The sequence below is a fragment of the Cervus canadensis genome, chromosome 23, assembly GCF_019320065.1.
Source record: "Cervus canadensis isolate Bull #8, Minnesota chromosome 23, ASM1932006v1, whole genome shotgun sequence".
Taxonomy (NCBI): Eukaryota; Metazoa; Chordata; class Mammalia; order Artiodactyla; family Cervidae; genus Cervus; species Cervus canadensis.
Genome location: NC_057408.1, coordinates 47,634,815 through 47,658,977, shown reverse-complemented (window position 1 = coordinate 47,658,977; position 24,163 = coordinate 47,634,815). Strand labels below are relative to the sequence as shown.

Sequence of the window (24,163 nt, the reverse complement as noted above, 5' to 3'; positions counted from 1 at the left end):
AGAGAAAGTCCTTTCAACAAATAGTTCTGGAGTAACTGGATTTTATATGGGAAAAAGTTAACTTTGACCATCCATCTCAAACATACACAAAAAACTAAATTGATATGGATCAGACCCAAAACAAAGTTAAAACTTTAAGCTTTAGAGAAAAATATAAGAGATAATCCTGATGATTCAGAGGATGAGCAAAGTTTCCTTAGGGCACCGAAAACAATAACCATGAACAATAGACAAACCAGACTTCATCAAAATGAAAAACTTCTGCTCACAAAAGGCACTGAAGAAAATGAATAGGCAAGCCATGAATGGGGAGAAAATATTCCCAAAACATCAGTCTGATGATTGGTTGGTATCCAGGATGTATAAAGAACTCCCACAGCTCAGTAATAAAAAGACAAATAACCTAATACAATTGCAAATGGTTTGACTATCCACTTCACAGAAAGTGGATGTATGAATGGTCAATAAGCATACAATAAACACTTCATAAAAGTGGGTATCTGAGCGGCCAATAAGCAGATAAAAGGCTTAACGTCTGCTTGGGTTGACGTTAAGTCATCAGGAAAAATTTGGACCCAAGTTCAACCTGATGTGCTCTATCTGTTGGAAGCCATAGAGGCCAAGAACAGAGTTGAGAGGGTCATTGGCATTTGATGTTTCCTATTTCCTATAGCTGTTTCCTATTTGCCCAAGATATTTATGCATGTAAATGAAGTCAAAGAAGTGGCCAATGTGCTTTTGACCTCAGTGTTAAAGTGAATTCAGATTTTAGCCCACAGGATAAGAAGTGGTAATAAATAAAAGTCTGTAATTAATAAAATCATATTAAAGGGGAGAGGATCCAGAAAGGGTCCTTGTTCTCCTCTCTGTGTTCTATGCAGACTCCTTTAGAATCAGTGTGTTATATATATATATATATATATTTTTTAAATTTCCTATTGCCTTTCCTTTCATCAATGAAAGAATATTGTCATTCTGATTGTTTTCCAGTGGTGGTGGTGGGGGGGCAGAATTGAGCTAGATCCATCGTTTATAGTTCTTGGAAATTGATGGTGCATGTTGGGTAATTTGATTTTCTGACAATTACAAGGATTAGCTGTGAAGTATAAAAGGCTTCCTGTATTGTACTTTAAAATGAGCTCTGTGTGTGAGACACATGCCTACATTTTCAATTCTCATAGCAGAAATGTTTGGGAAATGGTTTCAGAGTAAAGCACAGATAAAATTTTGGAATGACGAGAGAAGGAGTTGTAGATGCAGTTTCTTCCAAAATTGAAGAAGATAAAAATACACACGTGGCCCTTTATTCCTAGGGTTAAGCCAAAAGGTGATCTATTATCCATTCATCACTGTGGAATGAAGCTTGGTTGAGTAGCCCTCTGGAGTTTTTGCTCACTCAGATATCAGGTGCTTCAGTGAGAGGTAGCGAGGAAAACTTGGCCTGTTCAGTTCGTGGCCTCATTTCCTCTTCCAATGGGGAAAAAATTCCAGAGCCAAGTTCAAGCCAGTGTCCTGTGATAAATCTTGGAGACTCAAGGTCAAGATCTGTGCTTTTTTTTTTTTCTTCAGTGATTTTAACATTACAGTTGTGTATGACAGAATTATTTCTCAGGATGAATAGCACAAAATAAGGGCTTCTCCTGTATTCTTCCCTCTAAGTTTCTTTTGTTTCTTTCTAGCATAACACAGCCGGTGTAAACTGTGAGAAGTGTGCTAAGGGCTATTATCGCCCTTATGGCATTCCGGCCCATGCCCCCGATGGCTGCATTCGTAAGTTTCATTCCAATTTGGTGTGTCTTAGACTGCAGGGAGATCATTGGGCTAAATTACGGTTGGCTAATAATTCCTTTTGTTTTCTCTGTCTCTTCATATTATTGGTTCTACTCCTTACTAACTGTGTGATCTCAGTTACATAGTCTTTCTGAGAATCAGATTTCTTCTATATAAATGGAAATGATAATCTAGTCTCGAAGATTAAGTGAATTGCCATCAAAACCGCCTAGGAAGGGATTTCCCTTGGCAGTCCAGTGGTCAGGACTATGCTTCCAGTGCAGGGGTCATGGATTTGACCCCTGGTTAGGGAGCTAAGATCCTATATGCCACATAGCATGGCCACAAAAGAGAAAATAAATAAAACAAGAAGAAGAAGAAGAAAATAATTAAAAAAAAAAAAAAAGAAACACACCAAAAAACCACCTGGGAAAATACTGAGACTTGGGCCTGTCCCATACTAGGCCTCCAACAAATGTTTTCTGTTGTTTTGGCATGTTTCTGTGATATCCAGTAATTTCAGATTTCATCAGAATTAGCATAAGACACATATTTCATACGGATTTATGAATATTCATAATATTCAAAATAGTTATGATTCTTCGAGCACTTGCTATATACAAGGCTTTGCCTGAATAACAAATTTCTTTTCTCACAACAAACTTAATGTATTATTAGTCTCCTTTTTAGATGTGGAGAAATCAAAGGGTCTGAGTAGTTAAATATTTTGGCCCAGGTGACAGAACCACTAACTAGTAGGTTAGGATATTGTTCATATCTGTCCAGTGCCGCTGTAACCTACTGCTTCCATTGTACAGAAAAACGCCACTTTTTTCCCCCTATGCAATTATCAGTCATAGATCAGATTATGGACTTTGTTATGCATGTGAAATTGTTTGATTCTTTTATGTTCTCTAGCTATTGCAGTTAGAAAACAATTCCAGTCCTGAAGTTGACTTCCGTGCCCACCTTCCCCCCAAATTCATTCATTGTATCATTAAGGTTTGAGGGCATCATCGTTGTTAAAAGCGGGTCTCTGTTTTCCCTCGATCTTCCACATCACCCCATGAAGTATGCCCATTATTTTTCTTGTGTTCACAAAAAATAGGCATTGGCTAAAGAAAACAGGACATTGTGAATATAGTCTTGCCTTATCAGGAACCTCAGTTTTCCATCACTTTTCTAGTTTCTTTCTTTGTCACTGTGATGGTCTCCTGGAGGTATTAGAGGCGTAGCACTGAGAATCCACTGGACGCATAAATAATAACAAATTAAACAAAGGACCCCAGGAGAGGCCAGGCTGGGGGATGCTTGATGCTCATGACTTGTGCAGCCTCCCAGGTCCTCACCGCACAGAGACTCGGCTGAGCTGTGACAGTATTTTTGCTGCCCAAGGTGAGGACTTGGGCCAGGTCAGGGGAAGTGAGGGTGTTACCAAGCCTTTAACAGCCTGTCTGTCCCTCTGGAGTGCAAACCTGACCATCATGTCGGTCACAAAAACTGCCTTCAGTCAGTCTTATTATTTGATTCTAACATTTGGATTACAGACGTGATCTTGCTGTGCTGTCCACGGATTATATATCAGTGTCTAGGCATCTCACATTCACGTCCACGACACAGTTGTGTAACGAGGACCACTCTGGACATTGGTAGTTGGCTCACAGCCAGGAGAGGCTCTGCCTGGCAGCCCTGCCAGGGGCTGCCGTACATGCCCACCCAGTCCCTTCAATGGGGGAGAGTGCCTTTTGCCTCTTGCCTGGTGGGCTGGGTGGTGCTCACATCATAAACCTCATCCTCAAGGCCTTCCCTTGAGGTGTGACTAAGCATTAAAGCCTGTCTCTGAAGGCCACAGGGTTGAGTCACTGCAAACAAGTGGAAAGCAGTGGCCTTTCAGGAACACATGTGGACCAATGATGAAGTACTGGATTGGCCAAACAGTTAGTTTGGATTTTTTCCATAGCACCTTATGAAAATACCTGAATGACCTTTTCAAACAACCCAGTAATAAGGACATTAGGAAATATTGGCTCTAAGAGGTGCAATGAAGGACGGACCCTCTGAAATCCGGGGTTTCTCTTAGCCTGCAGCTGCCACCCGGAGCACGCGGAGGACTGTGAGCAGGGCTCCGGCCGCTGCAACTGCAGGCCCAACTTCCGCGGAGACCAGTGTGAGGAGTGTGCGGCCGGCTACTATCATTTCCCACTTTGCTCCAGTAAGTCCTGGTGGTAGAAGGGGAGGCCTGGCTCCTCGGCTCTTACCTGGGCTTTGTGCATCGACCTCTGAGGGCGTGGCAGGCGGGGCGGGGAAAGAGAGAGGGACAGAAATAGGGCCAGGAAGGCTGTATTGGGTTGGCCAAAAACACGTTCATGTTTTTCCATAAGATGTTACAGGAAAAAAAAAAAAAGATGTTACAGGAAAACCCAGATGAACTTTTGGGCCAACCCAATATCTGTGTGAAAGTGTTTCCCAAAGTTTGGAACATTACATTTATATGAGTATATTGTATAGTATTATTTATCTCCAACGTGTTAGGCTGTACCATAGACATGACCATCTCATCAGACCCAAGGGGCAAATATTGGCAATTTCAACTTAATAGTAATCCATGTGTGAAGTTTTTCTTCATAAACCTAGAAAAAAAAGGGCTTCCAAATATTTATTTGCACACACGTGTGTGTGTTGTATTTCTGGTGGCCAAGGGATGTGTCTGCTTTTACCCACTTAACAGGGGAGCCCCCCATCTCACCCTACTGTCATGACCTAAGAGAATGGCTCAGTACCTCAGAGAGAAAAAATATGTATTTGTTAGAAACACCGTAGAACAGGGAGCAAGTGTGTTAGTATTAGTCACTCAGTCCTGTCTGACTCTTTGGGACCCAGTGGACTATAGCCTCTGTCCACAGGATTCTCCAGGCAAGAATACTGGAGTGGGTAGCCATTCCCTTCTCCAGGGGATCTTCCCAACCCGGGGATCGAACCCAGGTCTCCCACACTGCAGGCAGATCCTTCACTGTCTGAGCCCCCAGGGAAGAACACGGAGCAGGAGAGTCTGAAATCTGCCGTGCAGGTTGTGGCGAGAGCCATGGTTCTGTTTGCTCTGCATCAGCCTAGAAACTGGAGTTTGGTGTCAGGACAGAGAAACACTGTCTCGGGAGGAGGCTGCCACACTGAGACCTTAGTTGTTGCCCATTCCCACCTCACAATTCTCCTATCCTGGGAAAATCACGTTGAGTTTGAGGCTGTGCAGACAGGACGTGTGTGGCCCTGTCTGGCGTGTGGTCACCATCTGGCCCCGTACGCACCTGCGGTCCCGGGGTCACTGTTCAGTGAGCACCCACTTCCACTGTTGAGTGTCCCAGTTTGGAGGAAGAATTATATAACCATCTTAGAGTTAAAGGAGCCGACTTTTAAGCCCAAACATAGTAACACTGAATCAGGGCTTAATCAGTTAGAATCCTTAATTACTGGAGAGAGGCTGAGCAGAAATTTTATTTTCATAAGCAAAGTTTTAGAGTAAAAACTTGTAAGGAAACATTTTTAAAAAACTAGTCTCAATTTTACATGAAAGAGCAATAAAGATACTAAAGGGACTTCTCTGGTGGCCCAGTGGTTAAGAATCCACCTGCTAGTGCAGAGGACACGGGTTCGATTCCTGCTCCAGGAAGATTCCACATGCCTTGGGGCAGCTCAGCCTGTGCGACGCAACTATGGAAGTCTGCAAGCCTAGAGCCTGTGCTCTGCCACAAGAGAAGCCACCGCATCGAGAAACCCGTGCACAGCAATGAAGACCCAGTGCAGCCAAAGTTAGTTAATTAATTTTTAAAAAAGATACTAAAGAAGTCCAGTTCAGCCCTAATCAACTGGGACTTAGCTATTGTGAGCACACAATATCCATTTCTGTTCATTATTATGCACATCATACTCATGTCTGACCTTCTTGGTTCTATTACTAGCTACTACACTTTTAAGTGTAGCAATATTTCCTTTTTTCTTTTTTGTCAGTTGGTTTTCACACACTGCTTTCACTTAAGTTGGAGCGGGCATCTTCCTAGTTACTGCAATTTACTGTTTTACTATGCTGTGCCCTTAATTTTTCTCTGTATTTTTTGATAAACTATTTTTCTAGGAATTCCCATCCTTCCTGTTTCTACTCCAAGTCCAGAGGATCCAGTAGCTGGAGACATAATAAAAGGCAAGTAATTTCTGACTTGGTTTAACTTCAGTAAAAACGTTCTCCATATTCCTTTCCTGCTTCTATGCACACAGCTGTGTCCGAGTTCAAATCATCCTTACGGGACCTTGGTGGTGCCTTGTGGGCGTGTTGCATTTGGACTCCTCACCCCTCTGCCTCTTCATCCTCTAATCCTGTCTGTGCTTTGCAAAGGCACTGCCTGATGAAGGCGACTAAGCCATTTGGATTGTCTGTCTCCAGTTTGCTCAGCAGCCTTCAGTGAGAGTCAACTACCTGCCATGTGTCTTGGTTCTCCATGAAGGGACTCAGAAAGGGACTGAGTGCAAGCCATTCATTTGGGGGATGACCCCAGGAAGCCTCAGTAAGGGAGTGAGTCTGAGACTGAAGGGGCCGTTTATGAAGACGCCTTAGCGAGCTTGGTCCTGCGGTAGCTCCTGGAGCTGCAATCCTCATGGCAGCTCTGGGAGACAGCAGAGAATTTGCTCAGCGTTCTCCCAGCTGAATGGAGAACTTCAGTCACCTGCCGGGTAGGGAGGGCTGCCTCTGGGCCATTACCTCTCTGGACCTGGCCTGCAGGGGGCGCCCAGGAGCTGCTGCAGCCAGAAAAGTGCCCAGGGAAGAGTGGCTGTGTGTGCAGAAGCAGGCTTTGGGGTGGAGAGGTGCTCTGTCTACATAATCCCTGATTCTGCATGTGTTTTGTGAGCACCTGCCATGTGTCTGGCACCGTTCTGGCTGCAGGGGACTTAGCAGTGAAATAAATTTCCCAGCTCTCCTATAGCTTATATAACTTATATTTTAGTTGGGTGTAGAGTGGGGGCAACTCATACAGTAACATATTTAACATATAAATAAGTAAAATCACTAATGTGTTAGATGGTTAGTATGCAGGGTTGTGTCTTGTACAAGGTGCTCCTTTTAAATGGGAATCATTCACAATGGGGAACTTACGCATCCCTCAGGCTGTGTCTCGTATCATTGGTGTAAAATATTCCAGTTAAGAATTTCCAAAGGCAGGTGATGGATCGCACAGATTCAAGGTCGCTTTGGGGATATTTGAAGTTACTGACTCCCTATAATAAAGGTTGGCCAGATTTCTGTTCATTTAATCTCATTAAAAGTATCACAAAAAGGTACTGATTTATTTAAAGAGAAGCAATCCATCTGCAATACAGAAGACACAGGAGATGCAGGTTCCATCTCTGGGTCGGGAAGATCCCCTGGAGGAAGAAATGGCAACCTACTCCAGTATTCTTGCCTGGGAAATCCCAGGGACAGAGGATCCTGGTGGACTACAGTCCATGGGGTTGCAAAGAGTCAGACACAGCTGAAGCAACTGAGCATGCATGCGCACACACCCTTGGTCTCTTGGGGACGGTAGCTGTGCTTGACTTACTTCCTGATCTCCACGCATGGTATTCTACCCACAGTGGGTACAGCAAGTGTGTCCTTGTTTGCCGTTTGATTAGAATGGGGCTCAGCTTTTGAGCCTGGATTACAATACACATCTCTGGTCTCCTTCCACAAGCATGTTTTAGATACTCTGTTTCTGGTCTGTTTCCAGTAATCCCTTTGTTATTCTGTTCCCTTTTCTCTCCAGATAGTCTGGTGGTGACTTAGGGAAGGAAATTTAATTGAATTAGAAGGGAAGTTCAGACTTCTGTTACAAAATATTAGGGAAGCCTCAGAACACAGCCTGGAGGAAAAGAAATTCCACTTAGAGCAGTTAGATTTGTTTGGGAATTTGAAAGCAGAGAGATCCCATTCAATTTGATTTTCTACTAATGCACTTTAAAAATACCCAGTTTGGGGCCTGACCTCTGGCAGTGAACCTTAGGAGTACAAACATCTCAACTGCCAGGAGATACACAACACTGGATGATACCAGGTCTCTCCCATCCCTGAGGATTTTAATTCACTGAGGCCCATTAATGTTTTCATGTCTTCTCAGTGGTTCTTACACAAAGCTGTGTTTAAGAACTTGCTTTTACAAAGTGTAAATGCCTGTGTTTCACCCTGAGATCTTAAATCTAGATTTCCAGGGTGAAGTTCAGGCTGGTATTTAGAACAGATTTTCTAGATGATTCTGGCCTGTCTCTTGCATGCATGCCAAGTCGTTTCAGTCCTGTCCGACTCTTTGTGACCCCGTGGGCTGTAGTCCACCAGGCCCCTCTGTCCATGGAATTGTCCAGGTAAGAATACTGGAGTGGGTTGCCATGCCGTCCTCCAGGGGATCTTCCCGACCCAGGGATCGAACCAGCTTCTCTTATGTCTCCTGCATTGGCAGGCGGGTTCCACTAGCGCCACCTGGGGAAATTTCTAGGGGTGAAGTTCAGGCTGGTATTTTGAACATATTTTCTAGATGATTCTGGTGTATGTCTCTTGTTAAGAACCACTGCTCTGATTTAAAAAAAAAAAGAACCACTGCTCTGATTAGAAGAAATTTGTATTTCATGGTTGGCAGACTTTCCTGTAAAGATATAATAAGTATTTTCAGCTTTGTAGCCAAAGTTGCATGTACTTGACTGCTGTTGTAACATGAAAAGAATAGACAATACATGAATGAATGAGCTCGGCTGTGTTCCAATAAAGCTTTGTTTACTAAAACAAAAGGATCTGACCCTCAGACCGTAGTTTACAGATCCGGGGACTCTATCAGCATCTCTTGAGTTTGGAATTCCACACCCAGGCAATGATGTTTTACCAGGAGATTCCAGTGTGCAGCCCAGATCGAGAAGTACTGTTCTAGAAATTCCATAGGCTCAGTTCCAGACACTTGAAACAAAGGAGACTTGAAGCAAAAGGACAGAACCATTTTGTAGGCCAAAATGTTTTTAGCTTTACATGACCCTGGATAATATTGGGATTTTCTGGGTCCAAGTGATCATTTATAACCACTGGGCATTTATTTTTAGAAAGTTCATGTTTAGTAGACATATCTTCAAGGGCTCTTTTTGAAAATGAAAGGATACATGAAACAGTCCCTCTAGAGGGACACTGGCCTCTGGGCACTCTTATATTCCTCCAAGTTCAAACGAAGAGTGATGAAGAGCAAAATCAACAGTTGCAGAAAGACTCTAAGTGCTTGCTTTAGGAGAGTGATGCCATCTTGGGATGGATTTGTAAAGCAGCCCATTTGGTTGGAAGACATGGCTGCCTGGAGGTTCCTTGACCCCATGAAAAGGTTTTGATTCCCCTGATCACTTTGTAAGGAGCTAGTTGTGATTGTTGTCTAGTTGCCAAGTCGTGTCCGACTCTTTGCGACCCCATGGACTGTAGCCTGCCAGGCTTCTCTGTCCATGGGTTCTCCAGGCAAGAATACTGGAGTGGGTAGCCATTCCCTTCTCCAGAGGAGCTATTTGTCCTTGCCAAGTTGTGAGTCAATGTGGGTGGGGCTGTGGCATGTGCTAATGATGAAAACTCTTAGAGTTGGGGGTGACAGCCTGCTGGGGCATGCCTTTGCGCTCTGTCCCTCCCCAGGCTGGGCATTTTAACCTGCCTGGCAGGGTGGGGCAGCCACTGTTGGCATGGAGACAGGCCACATATGGCTTAGAGAGAGACAGGTGAATTCTGATATCTTAGTTTGGCGGCTCTCTGTAGATGCCAGTAAAACAGAATTCAAGGAATGGTGTTTACCAAAGAGCACTGGAGTCTTGAATATTTAGCATATTCTTCATTCACTGAACTCTTATTAAGTGCCTTCTCTGTACCAGGCATGGGCAAGGCAGCTGCTAGTTCACAGTCGCTGCTCTCTGGAAGCCCCCAGGCCTGCAGGAGACACACTGGCAAACAATTATAGCAGCAGAAGTTAATCCTATGACCTGGCAAGGTGGTGGTGGTTTTGTCGCTGAGCTGTGTCCGACTCTTGCAACCCCATGGACTGCAGCCCACCAGGCTCTTCTGTCTATGGGGTTTCCCAGGCAAGAACACTGGAGTGGGTTGCCTTTTCCTTCTCTAGGGGATCTTCCCAACCCAAAGATTGAGCCCGCATCTCCTGCATTGCAGGCAGATTCTTTACCACTGAGCCACCAGGCAAGAACACAGAGCAATAGGAGCAGACATGAGGGTCATCCTTATAGCTTCTTACAAAAGAGAGGGAGGGAAGGTGGGAAGGTAGATGGGAAGGATGGGAGGAAGAATGGAGGAAGGAAAGAAGGAAAGAAAAAGGTACAGTTCTAGAAGGGCTTCCTGGGACCAGGAGAAGGAGGCATTGAGGACATTACGGGTTTGTATAGATTGAGGTGGCCTAAACATCATTTGAAGTTTTCCATTAGATGTTGTGTTGACAATTTTACAGCAAGTGATAGGAAAGATCTTGAAGAGACACCTTTTTTTTTAGTTTACGCCAAAGTGCTGTGCAGGCTCTGGCAGCATGAAGATTTTGAAGGGTCTGCTGTGTCACACATGTTGAGGTCTTTGAACTGTGTCCTGAAGGCATCAGGTCACCATGGAGGAGATTAATCAGGGAATGGTAACCCATTCCAGTATTCTTGCCTGGAGAACCCCATGGACAGAGGAGCACGCCAGTCTATAGTCTATCAGGTCGCAAAGAGTCGGACACAACGGAGCAAATAACACTTTCACCTTCTTTCATGAAATGATTGACTTTTTAGGAAGATCACTCCTGCTACCAGTGTGGAGAGTGGGTTGGAAGGAGAAGATGGGAAGCAGACATCCTTGTTAGGAGAATCTTGAAATAGACCAGGCAAACAAGGGTGAGGTCCTGGAGGAAGACTCTGGAACTCTGGAAGGAGGGGAGTATTCCAGCTACCTTCCTAAGATACAGGCACTACGACCTGGTGAGGAGGTGGGAGGTGAGGGTGAAGAAGAAGGAAGGGGCCTCAGAAATCTCTGGTTCCTGTACTGTGTGGGAGTATTTGCCAGATAAGTTAAAAAAAAAAAAAGTGTCATGAGAACATGATAACCACTGCACTACAGAAAGCACACCTAAGTTAAAAAGTAAATTTCAGAAACAGAAATTTAGCAAGCATAGGTACTTGATGCTTTCTTTCTGTTTACAAATGGTAGTAAATCTAGATTCCTTGGACTTCAATGCCAATGTCAAGTTCAAGTTTCTTACGGAATTCCAATGCCTGGCTTATTGCCAAGGCTAGTTGACAGTAAACCTCTGCATTTCACTGTGGTGGTCTCCCCCTACGGGGCTGTGGCACTGGGACCTCGTGTGGCAGCTGTGATGGACAGACAGGTGGTGGTCATGCCAGCGTGAGTTCCAAGGCTTCTCTTGTGATCAGTATGCTCTTGGACACATCTAGTGCCTCTTCTGTCAAGTTAGGTGACTGTTCGATTGAAGTATGAGCAAGTTAAAGATTATGCAAAGACTAGAATTGTTCTGACTTACCCTGATCTTTTTTCCTTCATTATTGTAAAAAAAAAATAATAATAATTCTACAGCTCTGTTACCAACCTTTTACATGAAAAAGGGCAAAGGGAAGGAGTGGGATTTAGCTGACTCTTCAAATGATCTACTACTTTTAACCCTTGTAGAAAATCTTTCCAAAATGCATGAGACTTCTTGAGAAGTAGGGCTAACCCAGTCAAATCTTTGATCTACCTTAGGGACTGCCTCAAGGGACCGTGTTGCAGGTTTAGATGTTAACGTTCTTGATAGAAATGTAGATTCTTTAAATACAAGAATGGTTTGAATATGTATACGGGCTTCCCTGGTGGCTCAGAGGTTAAAGTGTCTGCCTGGAATGCAGGAGACCTGGGTTCGATCCCTGAGTCAGGAAGATCCCCTGGAGAAGGAAATGGCAACCCACTCCAGTATTCTTGCCTGGAGAATCCCATGGAGGGAGGAGCCTGGTAGGCTACAGTCCATGGGGTTGAAAAAAGTCGGACACTACTGAGCGACTTCACTTCACTTCATCAGCTTGTATCCTTCACATCATATAAAGAGCATGGGGCTTTAAAACTAGGCTGACCTGGATTCACATTCCTACTCAGCTTTTCTGGCTGTGTGACCTCGGGCAAGTTAATTAACCTTTCTGAGCCTCTTTTTTCTCACCTATAAAATGCTTATCTTAACAGGACTCTTGCTTGACCTCATTATCTATCCATCCATAATGAAGTTGAGCAAGAGCCCTGTCTTTCTGAGAAATACTTACTGATTAAGACATCCTGTACATGGCAGCAGGTGTCCTGAGGTGAGTTCTCCCTAAGTGTTTAGTCTGATAGGTTTTTCCTTCATTTATTGCTGTCTTTCATTATCTATTTAGCCCCTAAATTTAGTGGCTAAAAACATCATGGTTTATTTCTTGCAATTCTGTGGCTTGGCTGGGCAGTCTTCCTGCCGAACTTGCTGGAAGGTCCGCTGGGGACAGCTCAGTGTCTCTCTCCCTGTGGTTTTTTGTCCTCGAGGAGGTCAGACAGAGTACCCCTCCCCACCCCCAGCAATCTCAGGGTTCCCAGAGCATGAGAATGGAAGCCACAAAGCCTGTCATAAAGCCACAAAGCTACAAAATTCTGAAATTCTGGGTTCTGAAATCCCAGGACAGCGCTTTCCCCTTATTCTACTGGTCAAAGTCAGCCACGCAGCCAATAAGTGTTTTCAGTAATTAAAGTGTGAAAGACAAACCCAAGTTAAGGCAGAGAGTGGGCAAGGGACGGGGGAGCTGCTGGTACAGACTGGGGTGGGGGGGAGGCCTTCCTGAGGTGGTGACTCCCCGCATAGAGAACTGAAGGATGTGAGGGAACGTGGGAAGGGCACTGCCCGCAACGACTGACCGGCCAGAGCGGAGGTCCTGAGATGGAGAGGAGCACGCTGTCTGCTGGGAAGGGCTGGTGCCTGCAGGCTTGAAACAAGCCCAGTGAGGTCCCCCAGAGCCACATCTGGCTCTGATCAGGGCTGAATGGATGTCCATCTCTTTTCTTCTAAACAATGGAAGTAGAAATATGTTTAATTCAAGATAGTCATTCAGTGGGAATCTATGAAGTTGAAATTTTACTAAATAAGGCTCGTGTGTGTGTGTGTGCGTGCGTGCTCAGTCGCTCATTCGTGTCCGACTCTTTGCAACCCCATGGACTACAGCACGCCAGGCTCCTCTGTCCATGGAGATTCTCCTGGCAAGAATACTGGAGTGGGTTTCCATGCCCTCCTCCAGGGGATCTTCCCGACCCAGGGATCAAACCCAGGTCTCCTGCATTATAGGTGGATTCTTTACCACCTAAACCACTAGGGAAGCCCAACTAAGGCTGAGTTGGGGGAAAAAGTTGTTCCCACAGTCATGGATGCTAAAAGATTACAGATACTTTGTAAACTAATGTCTGCCGTAGAGGTTCCTGAATGGCATCTCTGATCTTTCCTGGCGAGATGTCTTACTCCCTTAAAGATGAGTCTTTCTCAGCCTTCTGGGTTAGGACTGGTATGTAAACCATTTATTGTTCAGCCACTGAGTTGTGTCTGACTCTTTGCCACCCCATGAACTGCAGCACACCAGGCTTCCCTGTCCTTCACCTTCTCCCAGAGTTTGCTCAAACTCACGTCCATTGAGTTGGTGATGCTATGTAATAGTCTTATCCTCTGCTGTCCCCTTCTCCTTTTGCCTTTAATCTTTCCCAGCATCAGTCTTTTCCAATGAATTGGCTCTCCGCATCAGATAGCCACAGTATTGGAGTTTCAGCTTCATCATCAGTCCTTCCAATGAATATTCAGGGTTGTTTTCCTTCAGGTTTGACCAGTGTGATCTCCTTGCAGTCCAGGGGACTCTCAAGAGTCTTCTCCAGCACCACAGTTCAAAAGCATCAATCCTTCAGCCCTCACCCTTCTTTATGGTCCAACTCTCATTTCTGTCCATGGCTAGTGGAAAAACCATAGCTTTGACTATATGTCCATTTGTCGGCAAAGTGATGTCTCTGCTTTTTAATACACTGTCTAGGTTTGTCATAATTTTCCTTCCAAGGAGCAAGTGTCTTTGAATTTTGTGGCTGCAGTCACCATCTGCAGTGAATTTGGAGCCCAAGAAAATAAAATCTGCCATTGTTTCCACATTTTCCCCCATCTATTTGCCTTTAAGTTATGGGCTTGGATATAAACTATAGATAACTCAGAATCTGGGTTTCCATGGCAGACACCTGGGTGAAGGAGAAACACACAAAGGGATGAAGGATGGAGAACCCCTCTGAACGTCTCTTCCCCTTCGCAGGCTGTGACTGTAACCTGGAAGGAGTTCTCCCTGAAATCTGTGATGCCCAAGGGAGGTGCCTATGCCGCCCCGGCGTGGGTGGCGCTCGGTGTGATGCCTGCCGCTCGGGTTTCTACTCCTTCCCTATTTGCCAAGGTAAGTGAGCAACATGAACATAGTAACCGTCAGTCCCCTGAGATAAGTCTCCTCCTAAGGAAATTCAGAGGCTCCTTTTGGCAGAACTGTGTGGCCTACCGTTTAAATGAGTGAGCTGCTGGCTCATACATGTATGTTACATGTGACCGTCCTCCTACCCCGGCCATGTCACCTCCCTGATTTTGTCTTTCAACCTCACCCTTCCTCCTCCCCAGGGGTCAAGCACATGGGCTCTGGAGAGGAGGTGGTACCTGGACAGTGTTTAGGAACCTGCCAGGCAGACAAGGCGGAGGAGGCTGGGGATTCGAGTAAGGAGGACAGCACCTGCCAAACCAGCCTCCTCCTCTCCGCTTGGTCTGTCTCTTAGTCTCCCACCCTAGTAAGAGTCACCGAAGGGGCTGGAGGGAGGGAGAGGGAGGAGTCTGGCCCAGGCCCCGAAGAACAGTAGGTGTGCAGTCAGTGATGCGTGTGTGCTAAGTTGCTTCAGTCATGTCCGACTCTTTGCGACCCGATAGACTATAGACCAGCGTGCTCCTCTGTCCATGGGATTCTCCAGGCAAGATTACTGGAGTGGGTTGCCATGCCCTTCTCCAGGGGTATCTTCCTGACCTAGGGATCGAACCTGGGTCCTCCCCCATTGCAGGCTTCCCTGGTGGCTCAGACAGTAAAGAATCTGCCTGCAGTGCGGGAGACTCAGGTTTGATCCCTGGGTCGGGAAGATCCCCTGGAGAAGGGAATGGCTACCCACTCTTCTGAACTAAGGGCTTGAACCAAACCCATAAAGTAAATCCCAAATTAATTCAAGGTATCTTAACTCCAACATCTCATTATGTATCACAACATAATAATAGAAATAACACACACAGTAAATGTAATACCCTTGAATCATCCCCAAACCATCCTCTCCTGCCCCAACCTGTGGAAAAATTGTGTTCTATGAAACTGGTCTCTGGTGCCAGAAAGGTTGAGGACCGCTGCTGTACATCATTTTAAGAGCCTGTAACCCCAATCCTGGCCGATCTCCCTGTATGCACAGATGTCTGTGTGCCACATCCCCGCTTGCTTTTCCTCTTGGTCCTTCGACCTGTCCTGGGCCTCTATCCTCTGCCCCTCTTCTCAGTCTTGGCCTCTTGGGCCACAGAAACCCTCTGCAGTTCCCGCCCAGAGATTTGGATCACCCGCAGATGGGAGGGTAAGGAAAGGAGTGGGTTATCTTTACTTTCTGTGCCTTGACTTCTGCCAGGGAAGTTCAGTATTAGGGGTTGGAACACCCAGGTGTTTCCCGTTGAAACGTCAATACAGCTGATCCTTATTTGGAGTTGTACGAATCATCCTAGAGGCAGATTCAGTACTGAGCTGACTCTGGTCTGGGGTGGTAACCTCATCCTTGAAGGTATATTTTCTCCATGGAAGGACATCCCAAATAATGAAGGTTTAGAGCATGAGGTAGGGATGATTACATTTGTAATTTAAGCTGAATGCACCAAATGTCTCATTGACAAAGTGAAGAAGAATTAGCAGGTGGGAGATAAGTTGGAAACCTTCCATTTCAAGGTCCACTAGGGGCCAGTCTGGGCTTCCCTGGTGGATCAGATGGCAAAGAATCTGCCTGCAATGGAGGAGACCTGGGTTCAATCCCTGGGTTGGGAAGATTCCCTGGAGAAGGGTATGACTACCCTCTCCAGTATCCTTGCCTGGAGAATCCCATGGACAGAGGAGCCTGGCGAGTTACAGTCCATGGGGTCACAAAGAGTAAGATTTGACTGAGCGACTACACTTTGACTTTTCAGGGACCAATCCCAGAGAAGTTTATGTTAGGAGCAGGCGAGGTTATGAGTAGTGAAGATGAAGTCTGACAAAAAACAGGAGAAAGATCAGGGCAGCCTCATTCCTAGTGGCGTGGAGAGGTGTGCCGCCAAGTTTGTTCTTCCAGATTTGAGCCATTAGGCTCTGGAAGCCTTTGGGATGCTCTCACATTCTGTTGCCAATGGTCTCCCTTCTCTGGTACTCACTTTTTCTAACAGCTTTGGTGAGCTTTTAATTTTTTTTTTTTTTTCCTTTGGGCAGTGTTGAAGCCAGTGGCTGAAGGCCAGACATGCTGAAATCTGAACTTGGTCTAGCATTGAGGTCTGACCCAGTATTTCAATTTGTGACCTTTCTTAGATGAAGTTGGTTGCTTGACCCATGGAATTTTAGAATCGAACCTGTATAGCCACAAATGCTACATCAGAGGGTCCAATATATCTTGCCAAAGAATGCTTGTGTGGCTTTGCTCTACATTGCTTTAAAATTTTTTTTTTAAATCTTCTTAAAAAGAATCCTAAAACCCTTCCTAATTGTTCTTGCCAACTGCAGTTCAGTATTTATGTTTTGCATTAGCTTAATTTGCTCCAGACTTTAAGCTCAAGGCTGTCTTCTTCTCATTTTATTTTGGATTCACTGAAGTGCTTGCAGTTTTCTTGATTGGAGCTGAAAGTCAAATCATAGATGTGAGGCCATGACGAGAATCGTCTCTGTGTATTTCAGTTTTATGTTTGTGTTGACGTCTGGCTTAGCACTTTACCTGTAAGCGGAAAACATACCGAGGCTCTCTGTGAACTTGGTCCTTTGGCGGGGGCGGGGGAGTGGGGGTGGGTGGGAGGTATTGTTCCCTTTCATCCTCTCCATCCATCCTTCCTTCCTTCCTTCTCCTTCTTCTTGATTTTTCTTTTCCTCTTCCTTCCTCCTCCTGCTTTTTCCCTTGTGCATTTTGCTAAGTAGCCGCTAGTCAGCACTTAGAGCAGAGACCAGGAGGGTGGGAGTGTAGAGAATGGGGGCCTCCCATGGCTGGCACTGAAGCCTGTCACAGTGAAGCTGCCCCCAAACCTCAGTGTCCCGGGACCTGAACTGTCCCCATTGGAGTTTGCCGTAGCCTTTGGATTGTGGTTACAGGTAGTTCCTTAGAAAAGTCCTATATATATGTTACCAGTGCATGTCTGACCTTTTCCTACATGTCAGCGTATTCTCACAAATCAGACAAACTGGCCCTGGAAAGAGGCCAGATGCATCAGTGGAAGGCGGGTGGCAGCTCAGGGGCAGGCTTCTGACCTGGGATGCCCCCGGGAGAACCCCCCCAGCCTTTCCAAGGGGGAAAACCAAATCCAGAAGGATGGGCCAAGTCCTGTGCAATTTTGCTTTGAACTGGCCCTTCGCTTTGCAGTTCAGTGTTTGTCTAGAACATTGAGGCGGTTGGAAGAAGCCTTGGGATTTTCTGTAGGTCTGATCAGTTAGCCAGAGAGGTGGAGGGTGTTCACTACGATGGAACTGAAATGCTGGCTTTGTGGCTCGGATGGAGAAGGTGCCAGCCTGCTCTTCCAACAGAAGGAAGACCTCCAAAATCCTGGGCGTCGAGAGCACCCCTGAAATAATAAGGAGCTCTCTTTTTCTCGAAATTTACATGTTGCCTGGCAGTGTCGCCTCACTCTGTGAGTTTATTCACTGACAGGGAAGAGGGTGGCGTCCCCCAGAGCAGTGCCTCACACAGCAGTGTTGCAAGATTCAACGAGAAAATAAACATCAGTTGAACTACAGGGCTGGACCCGGGAAAGGATTTCAATAGTTGCTTATTCCTCCATTTAATAAATATCTGTTTGGCATGTCATAGAGACCAGGACCCTGTATGCAGGTCAAGAAACAATAGTTAGAACCGGACATGCAACAACGGACTAGTCCAAAATTGGGACGAGTATGTTGAGTTTGTATGTGGTCATGCTGCTTATTTAACTTATATGCAGAGTACATCAGGCGAAATGCCAGGCTGAATGAATCCCAAGGTGGAATCAAGATTGTTGGGAGGAATATCAACAACCTCAGATATGCAGATGATATCACTCTAATGGGAGAAAGCAAAGAGGAACTAAGGAGCCTCTTGATGAGGGTGAAAGAGGAGAGTGAGCGACAGAGGATGAAATGGTTTGATAGCATCATCAACTCGATGGATGTGAGGTTGAGCAAACTCCAGGAGACAGTGAGGGACAGGGAAGCCTGGCGTGCTGCAGTCCATGGGGTTGCAAAGAGTCAGACATGACTGAGCGCATGAACAACAACCAGAAGAAAGACCAGGACTGTGCTTGAGGCTGGAAGATTTGAGGGGGAGCACAGCAGACAGGCTCCCTGATTCCTTGTATTATTAAATATCATCATTTTTTAATACTCTTTGAGAATCAAAGTATCTCAAAGCAGAAGCACAGTGAAGAGCAGATGAGAAGAAAAGATTCCAAAAACTCAGAAGGACCTGGATCAAAGCAAAGAGCAGATTTAAAATATTTGCAAAGCCTAGTGGTATTTCCAAGAGTGAGAAACAGGCTGTCAGTGTTGGGGTTTGGATTTGGGAGCTGGCAGCTTTCATTGATAAGCTGGATAGAAACCCAAAGTGTGATGCCAGATTGAGTCATTCACAATTTAAAATAATGTACCTGTATTTAAGGCCGTGTCTTTGTTTTCACCTCTGGAGTGTGTCTGCGTCTTCTGAGGCTCCCTAGACAACCCCTCTGGTCCTGGGAGGAGTCAGTGTTTTTAATTTCACCCATGTGATGCTGGCTGGAGCTGCCTCCTCTGTTGCTCCAGGCTCCTGTTGCTGCTCCAGCTGCCAGCATGAGTGTTTGCTCTCTGCATTCCCTTCCTTAAAGGAAGAAGAGCAGAGAGGACCTGTGTCAGGGTCCCTCTCCAAAAGGACAAAGGGACAAAGGTTCTCTCCAAAGAGACAGAACCCATAGGATGTGTGTCTGTACAGTCATTCCCCCACTTATGAATGGGTTCTGGCCCCAGAGCACGTTCATTCGTCCTACAAAGTAAGCCTAGGTACCCACTGACACAATCGGTTATATGGTACTGAATTCTGTGTGCATAGATGCTCAGGTGTGTCCGACCCTTTGTGCCCCCAGGGACTGTAGCCCGCCAGGCTCCTCTGTCCATGGGGATTCTCCAGGCAAGAATACTGGAGTGGGTTACCATGCCCTCCTCAGGGGATCTTCCCAACCCAGGGATTGAACCTAGGTCTCCTACATTGCAGGTGGATTCTTAACCAGCAGGGAAGCCCCTGTACCATGCTGTAATGGGTTTATAATACTTTTCACACCAAGAATACATAAAAAACAAACATGAAAAATAAAGAAAGCACTTTTAACCTTATAGTACTATACCTTGAAAAGTACAGTAGTACAGTGCAAGGGCTGACACACAGGGGCTGGCATCACCTGACCAGGCAAGAAGAGTTACTAACTGGAGGAGGGAGAGGAGGTGGGAGATGGTAGAGCCAAAGGCTCGTCAGCAACAGGAGACGGAGGGCAGGCTGCAGTTTCGCTTGTGCCTGTCATTGGAGGAACACACGTTTGCATCTTTGAAAGCTTGCAACATGAGGGTTTCTATATAAGGGACTTATTATATCTATAGATATAGATAGATGTAGATATAGATAGATAGATTTATTTTAAGGAATCAGCGCTTGTGTTTGTGGGGCTGTTGCATCTAAAGTCTGCAGGGCAGACCAGTAGGCTAGAAACCCAGGGAGGGAGGGGGCAGTTGATGCTGCAGCTGGCGTCCACAGGCTGTCTGGAGGTGGAATTACTTCTTCCTCCCGAACCTCAGTCTTTTCTCGTATGGCCTTCAACTGATGGGACGAGGCCCACCCAGACTGTGCAGAGTAACCTGCTTTACTCGAGGTCAGCAGACTTAAATGTTCGTCACATCTAACAAAGCACCTTTTCAGCCGTACCTGGACTGGTGTTGAGCCAACATCTGAGCCCTACAGCCTAGGCAACATCCAAGCATAAACCATCCCAGAGCCCAAGAACGTTTCCTCAGTCGTCTGCCCTGGGTAGGGGCCTGATCTCTGCAGACAGGCCTGGAGGGAATCTGGGGCCTCGGAGGATGCTGGCCCGGATAGCCGAAGAGCTGAGTCCTTGTTCTGCTGTCTGACGTGAGCTGGCTGAGCAGCACTAGACCTGTTTCTTCTCTCTTATGTTTAGTTTCTTCGGACCATGTCACTAATTCTCTAGTCCCTCTCCTGGAGTTCTACCCCATTGGGCTCTTATCAAGTAGATACTAATATTATTCCCACTTAAAAAAGGGGAAACTGCATTTTAGAGCAACAGCGCGATCTGTTTCAGGTTCCAAGTCTGATTAGAGGTGAAGCTGGAACTGCCTTTGGGTCTTTCGGGCCCCAGCTCCGTGCTCTTATGCGGGTCCCGGGTGCCCCTGCTGTGGCTCTGACTGAGGTCTTTTCATCCAGCCTGCCAGTGTTCAGCCCTTGGGTCCTACCAGACGCCCTGCAGCCCAGTGACTGGACAGTGTGCGTGCCGGCCGGGGATCACGGGGCAGCGGTGCGACAGGTGTCTCTCGGGCGCCTCTGATTTCCCCCACTGCCAAGGTAGGGAGGACCGCAGATGGCTTGGCGGTGGGCTCCTCTCCACCTTGTGTGTGTGGCCAGCCTCCCAGAGAAGCCTGCAAAGCCTGCCAGGCCCACTGTTGGTCACCGCTTCACTTTTGACCCTAATCTGCCTGATTCTTCCCCTTATAACGTGAGATTGACGAAGGCAAGAAATTAATTAATTTTAGACGCAATTTTTGTACAGGTGGAGAGCAAGGGGGCTGTGATAATGAAAGAAGTAAGTCTTGGTTAACTAAAAAATGTACTTACAAATTCTGTAACAGCTAATTGTTAGTGTGTTAGTCACTCAGTGTGTCCATGACTCCCACCAGGCTCCTCTGTCCATGGAATTCTCCAGATAAGAATACTGGAGTGGGTTGCCATGCCCTTCTCCAGGGGATCTTCCCTCAAACTCCAGTCTCCTACATTACAGGCAGATTCTTCACCTTCTGAGCCACCGGGGAAGCCCAGCATTGAATTAGACAATTAAAAAAAAAAAAAAACTCTTTGTATAATACTGCCCTCTTCTGGATAATTCTAAGGATGTTCAAAAGTCTAGACTCATTTCCCCAGTCTCCTTTTCATCATTTAGAAATGAACTTTTAGGAGGAGGCAGGGAAGAGAGTCGTTGAGTGACCACAAGGGTGATTTGGGGAGTAAGGACCACGAAGGCTATGTCTTAGAGGTGTCTTTTTCTGAATTATTGAGTTGGCCCAGAAGTTCTTTTGGGTTTTAACATAAGATATTACAGGAAAATACAAATGAACTTTTTGGCCAACTGAATACATGCAAAGTCCTAGCCACCCATCTATTAAAAAATATAAATATAGATGCACTAGTTTTAAAAACAAGGAAACCTTAAAAAAAAAAAAAACCTTGAAACATCAAAACAAAGGGACAAATGAACATTAAAATCCCAGACATTTCTACACCATATAACTATTTATACATCATATCCAGGCTCAAGCAATGTCTGTGACCCAGCCGGAACTCTGGACTCCAGTTTGGTAAGTAGAATATTGTTAAAGGGTTGCAGTTCTAACTATTATTCTGATATTTATTTGAAACTGACACATTTGTGAGCTTCCTGAAATTAAAAATAAATTAAATTAAGACCTGAGGCTGAATTGCTTGAAGAGGCTATTGCTCTTTTTCAAAGTGCGTATATGATATTGTAATTTCTTTTGGTCAAAAACAAAAGAATACGGTCTATTTAAACTTTTTGTAGAATTGTGGAGTCCTAGCGTTCCTCTGAAGGCATTGCCTCCCTAGAGATTTGCACATAAGCCTGACATACATAATTAAAATTAAGAAAATCAAAGGCCAGTAAACGTTTAATTAAGCTGTCTGTGTACAGAGTAATTGTAGTCTACTTGATGTTACTCCAAGCACAGTGCTGTGGCATTCTGATTCATTTTCTAAGCACTTTAGAAATTATCTTCTTAGCCTCAAAGCATGCAAAAGCTGGAAGCCCAGGTTCTGGAGGGAAAGTGGGAGAAAGTCTCTGTCCTCACTGTGGGACTTGATGATGTTTAAGCAAGGAGGTGACTCTTGCATATTATAAACATGCTTGCAGATAAATCTAATTTCTACTGAATCTCAGCAAGTTAAATGTTCAGATATTTTCCGTTTAGATTTATATCCACAGTGTAACAGAATCCACAGATAATGACAATGTTGTAAATAAGAATCATTAAAATTTTTTCTTATTCTGAACTTTCCAATTTTAAGCACATATGTGGATTCTGTGTATAACAAATAAGTAAATAGTAAAACAAAAGCAATTAGCAGATTGTTAAAATCAACCCAGTACTTTCACTCCCCCCGAATATACTTAATTTACTTTTCATGACCAAAATATATTTCTGTGACCAGCTTTTCTCAGAATGCTTGTTTGGGAACCTCTTCATTCTAAGATGTCAGATGATTACTTTTCTTTTAAAGGGCCATTGCCAATGCAAGCTTCATGTTGAAAGTCCTTCATGTAGCATCTGCAAACCATTATATTGGAATCTGGCCAGAGAAAACCCTGATGGATGTTCAGGTAAGGTTTCCTACGTTCAGTGTTTTTTAATATATTGTAACTTCCTCTTAATTTTCTCTACCTCAGTGACTCAACTCACAAAAGGGCTATTGATTTAATCCATTCAGTTTGTTTGAAATTCTGTGTAAATGTTTTGATGTCTCACCCCCCCGACTTTTGGCAGAACTTCTATCATTTTCGAAATCTCAGCAAGGGATTTATATCCTGTTTCCATATGTATCATGGTGTTTGTCATGGCAGCTGCTTGATAAATGGTTTTTCCGCCTTGTTTTTATAATCCACACTTTCCGGTTTCACTTTATTTTCATTTTATGTTTAGTTGGAAGCCAGGATAGAACTGAAAAACACCAAGCTAAAGATAGCTCAGTGGAGTGAATATTTTTCAATAGGGTATATTTTCATGTAAGCATATCAGTAATAACCTCAACCTTAGAATCGATTAAAAATCCCATGACGGTGCAGCTTTTGTCATTTATGAGTGGTCATAAATGAACCAGTACTTCTTGTAGGTAGATGATATTGATCCAGTTGTTGGGTTCTGCTGAGCCCAGGAAGCAATCCAGTTTTAGGCCTGATGGATGCAAACTGGAATTCTGTTGGAGCATGCTGGAAAGTGATTGCACCCATATTATTACTAGTGTGTCCTGTACCTAGAGGCGGAACTGGCCTTTCTGTAACCTTGGTCCAAGAATGCTCTCTTCTCTTCCCAGAATGCCGATGCCACGTGGCGGGAACCATGAGCGGAATTGGAGAGTGTGGGCAGGTAACGTGGACCAATTTTTCCTGGGATGCTGGTAGAATATAGTAACAGTTAATTGTGGGATTTATGCAAGAGGGGGTTAGTACCTCTGTAATTGTATAGCATGTGGCCATCTTCATGGGAGTTTTCAAATCCCAGCTACCCTGCTTCATAGGACAAAACAAGCCAGTTTGAAATCTTGAAGATTAGCAAATTCTGTGAAAAAGTATTCAAAGTGGCTCAGTTGTGTCCAGCTCTTTGCTACCCCATGGACTGTAGCCCGCCAGGCTCCTTTGTCCATGGGATTTCCCAGGCAAGAATACTGGAGTGGGTTGCCATTCCCTTCTCCACGGGATCTTCTCGACCCAGGAATTGAACCTGGGTCTCCTGCATTGCAGGCGGATTCTTTACCATCTGAGCCACCAGGGAAGCCCAGCAAATTCTGTAATCTCACCAAATTTTTTCATCTGCTCATTGTTCTGCAGTTAGATGGTGACTGTCATTGTAAATCCCATGTTGGTGGTGATTCCTGTGACACATGCGAAGATGGATATTTTGCTTTGGAAAAGAGCAATTACTTTGGGTGTCAAGGTAAATTCTCCCAGGGGTTCCTGTGTAAGGCAAAAATGTTGATGGGCAAAGACTATCAGAGTAACCTTGCTTCCAAGTTCACTGTCTTCTTGCTGACTTTCTGATAGAATGGGACTGAAAAGTTCTG

General features: G+C 45.1%; 1 protein-coding gene across 2 annotated transcripts in view; it reads left to right on the top strand.

Annotated features, from left to right (window-relative positions):
* The window catches only part of LAMA3 (laminin subunit alpha 3), a 250,485-nt gene that overhangs the window by 79,114 nt on the left and 147,208 nt on the right, over positions 1-24,163 (top strand). The window contains exons 9-17 of one of the 2 annotated variants that reach the window (XM_043444124.1): positions 1,680-1,770; positions 3,851-3,982; positions 5,897-5,962; positions 14,122-14,256; positions 20,525-20,662; positions 21,623-21,669; positions 22,607-22,706; positions 23,417-23,469; positions 23,931-24,036. In XM_043444124.1, the coding sequence (XP_043300059.1) occupies positions 1,680-1,770; positions 3,851-3,982; positions 5,897-5,962; positions 14,122-14,256; positions 20,525-20,662; positions 21,623-21,669; positions 22,607-22,706; positions 23,417-23,469; positions 23,931-24,036 (868 nt within the window). The remainder of the gene's footprint in view (positions 1-1,679; positions 1,771-3,850; positions 3,983-5,896; positions 5,963-14,121; positions 14,257-20,524; positions 20,663-21,622; positions 21,670-22,606; positions 22,707-23,416; positions 23,470-23,930; positions 24,037-24,163) is intronic. The other variant, XM_043444125.1, reaches the window with a different exon arrangement.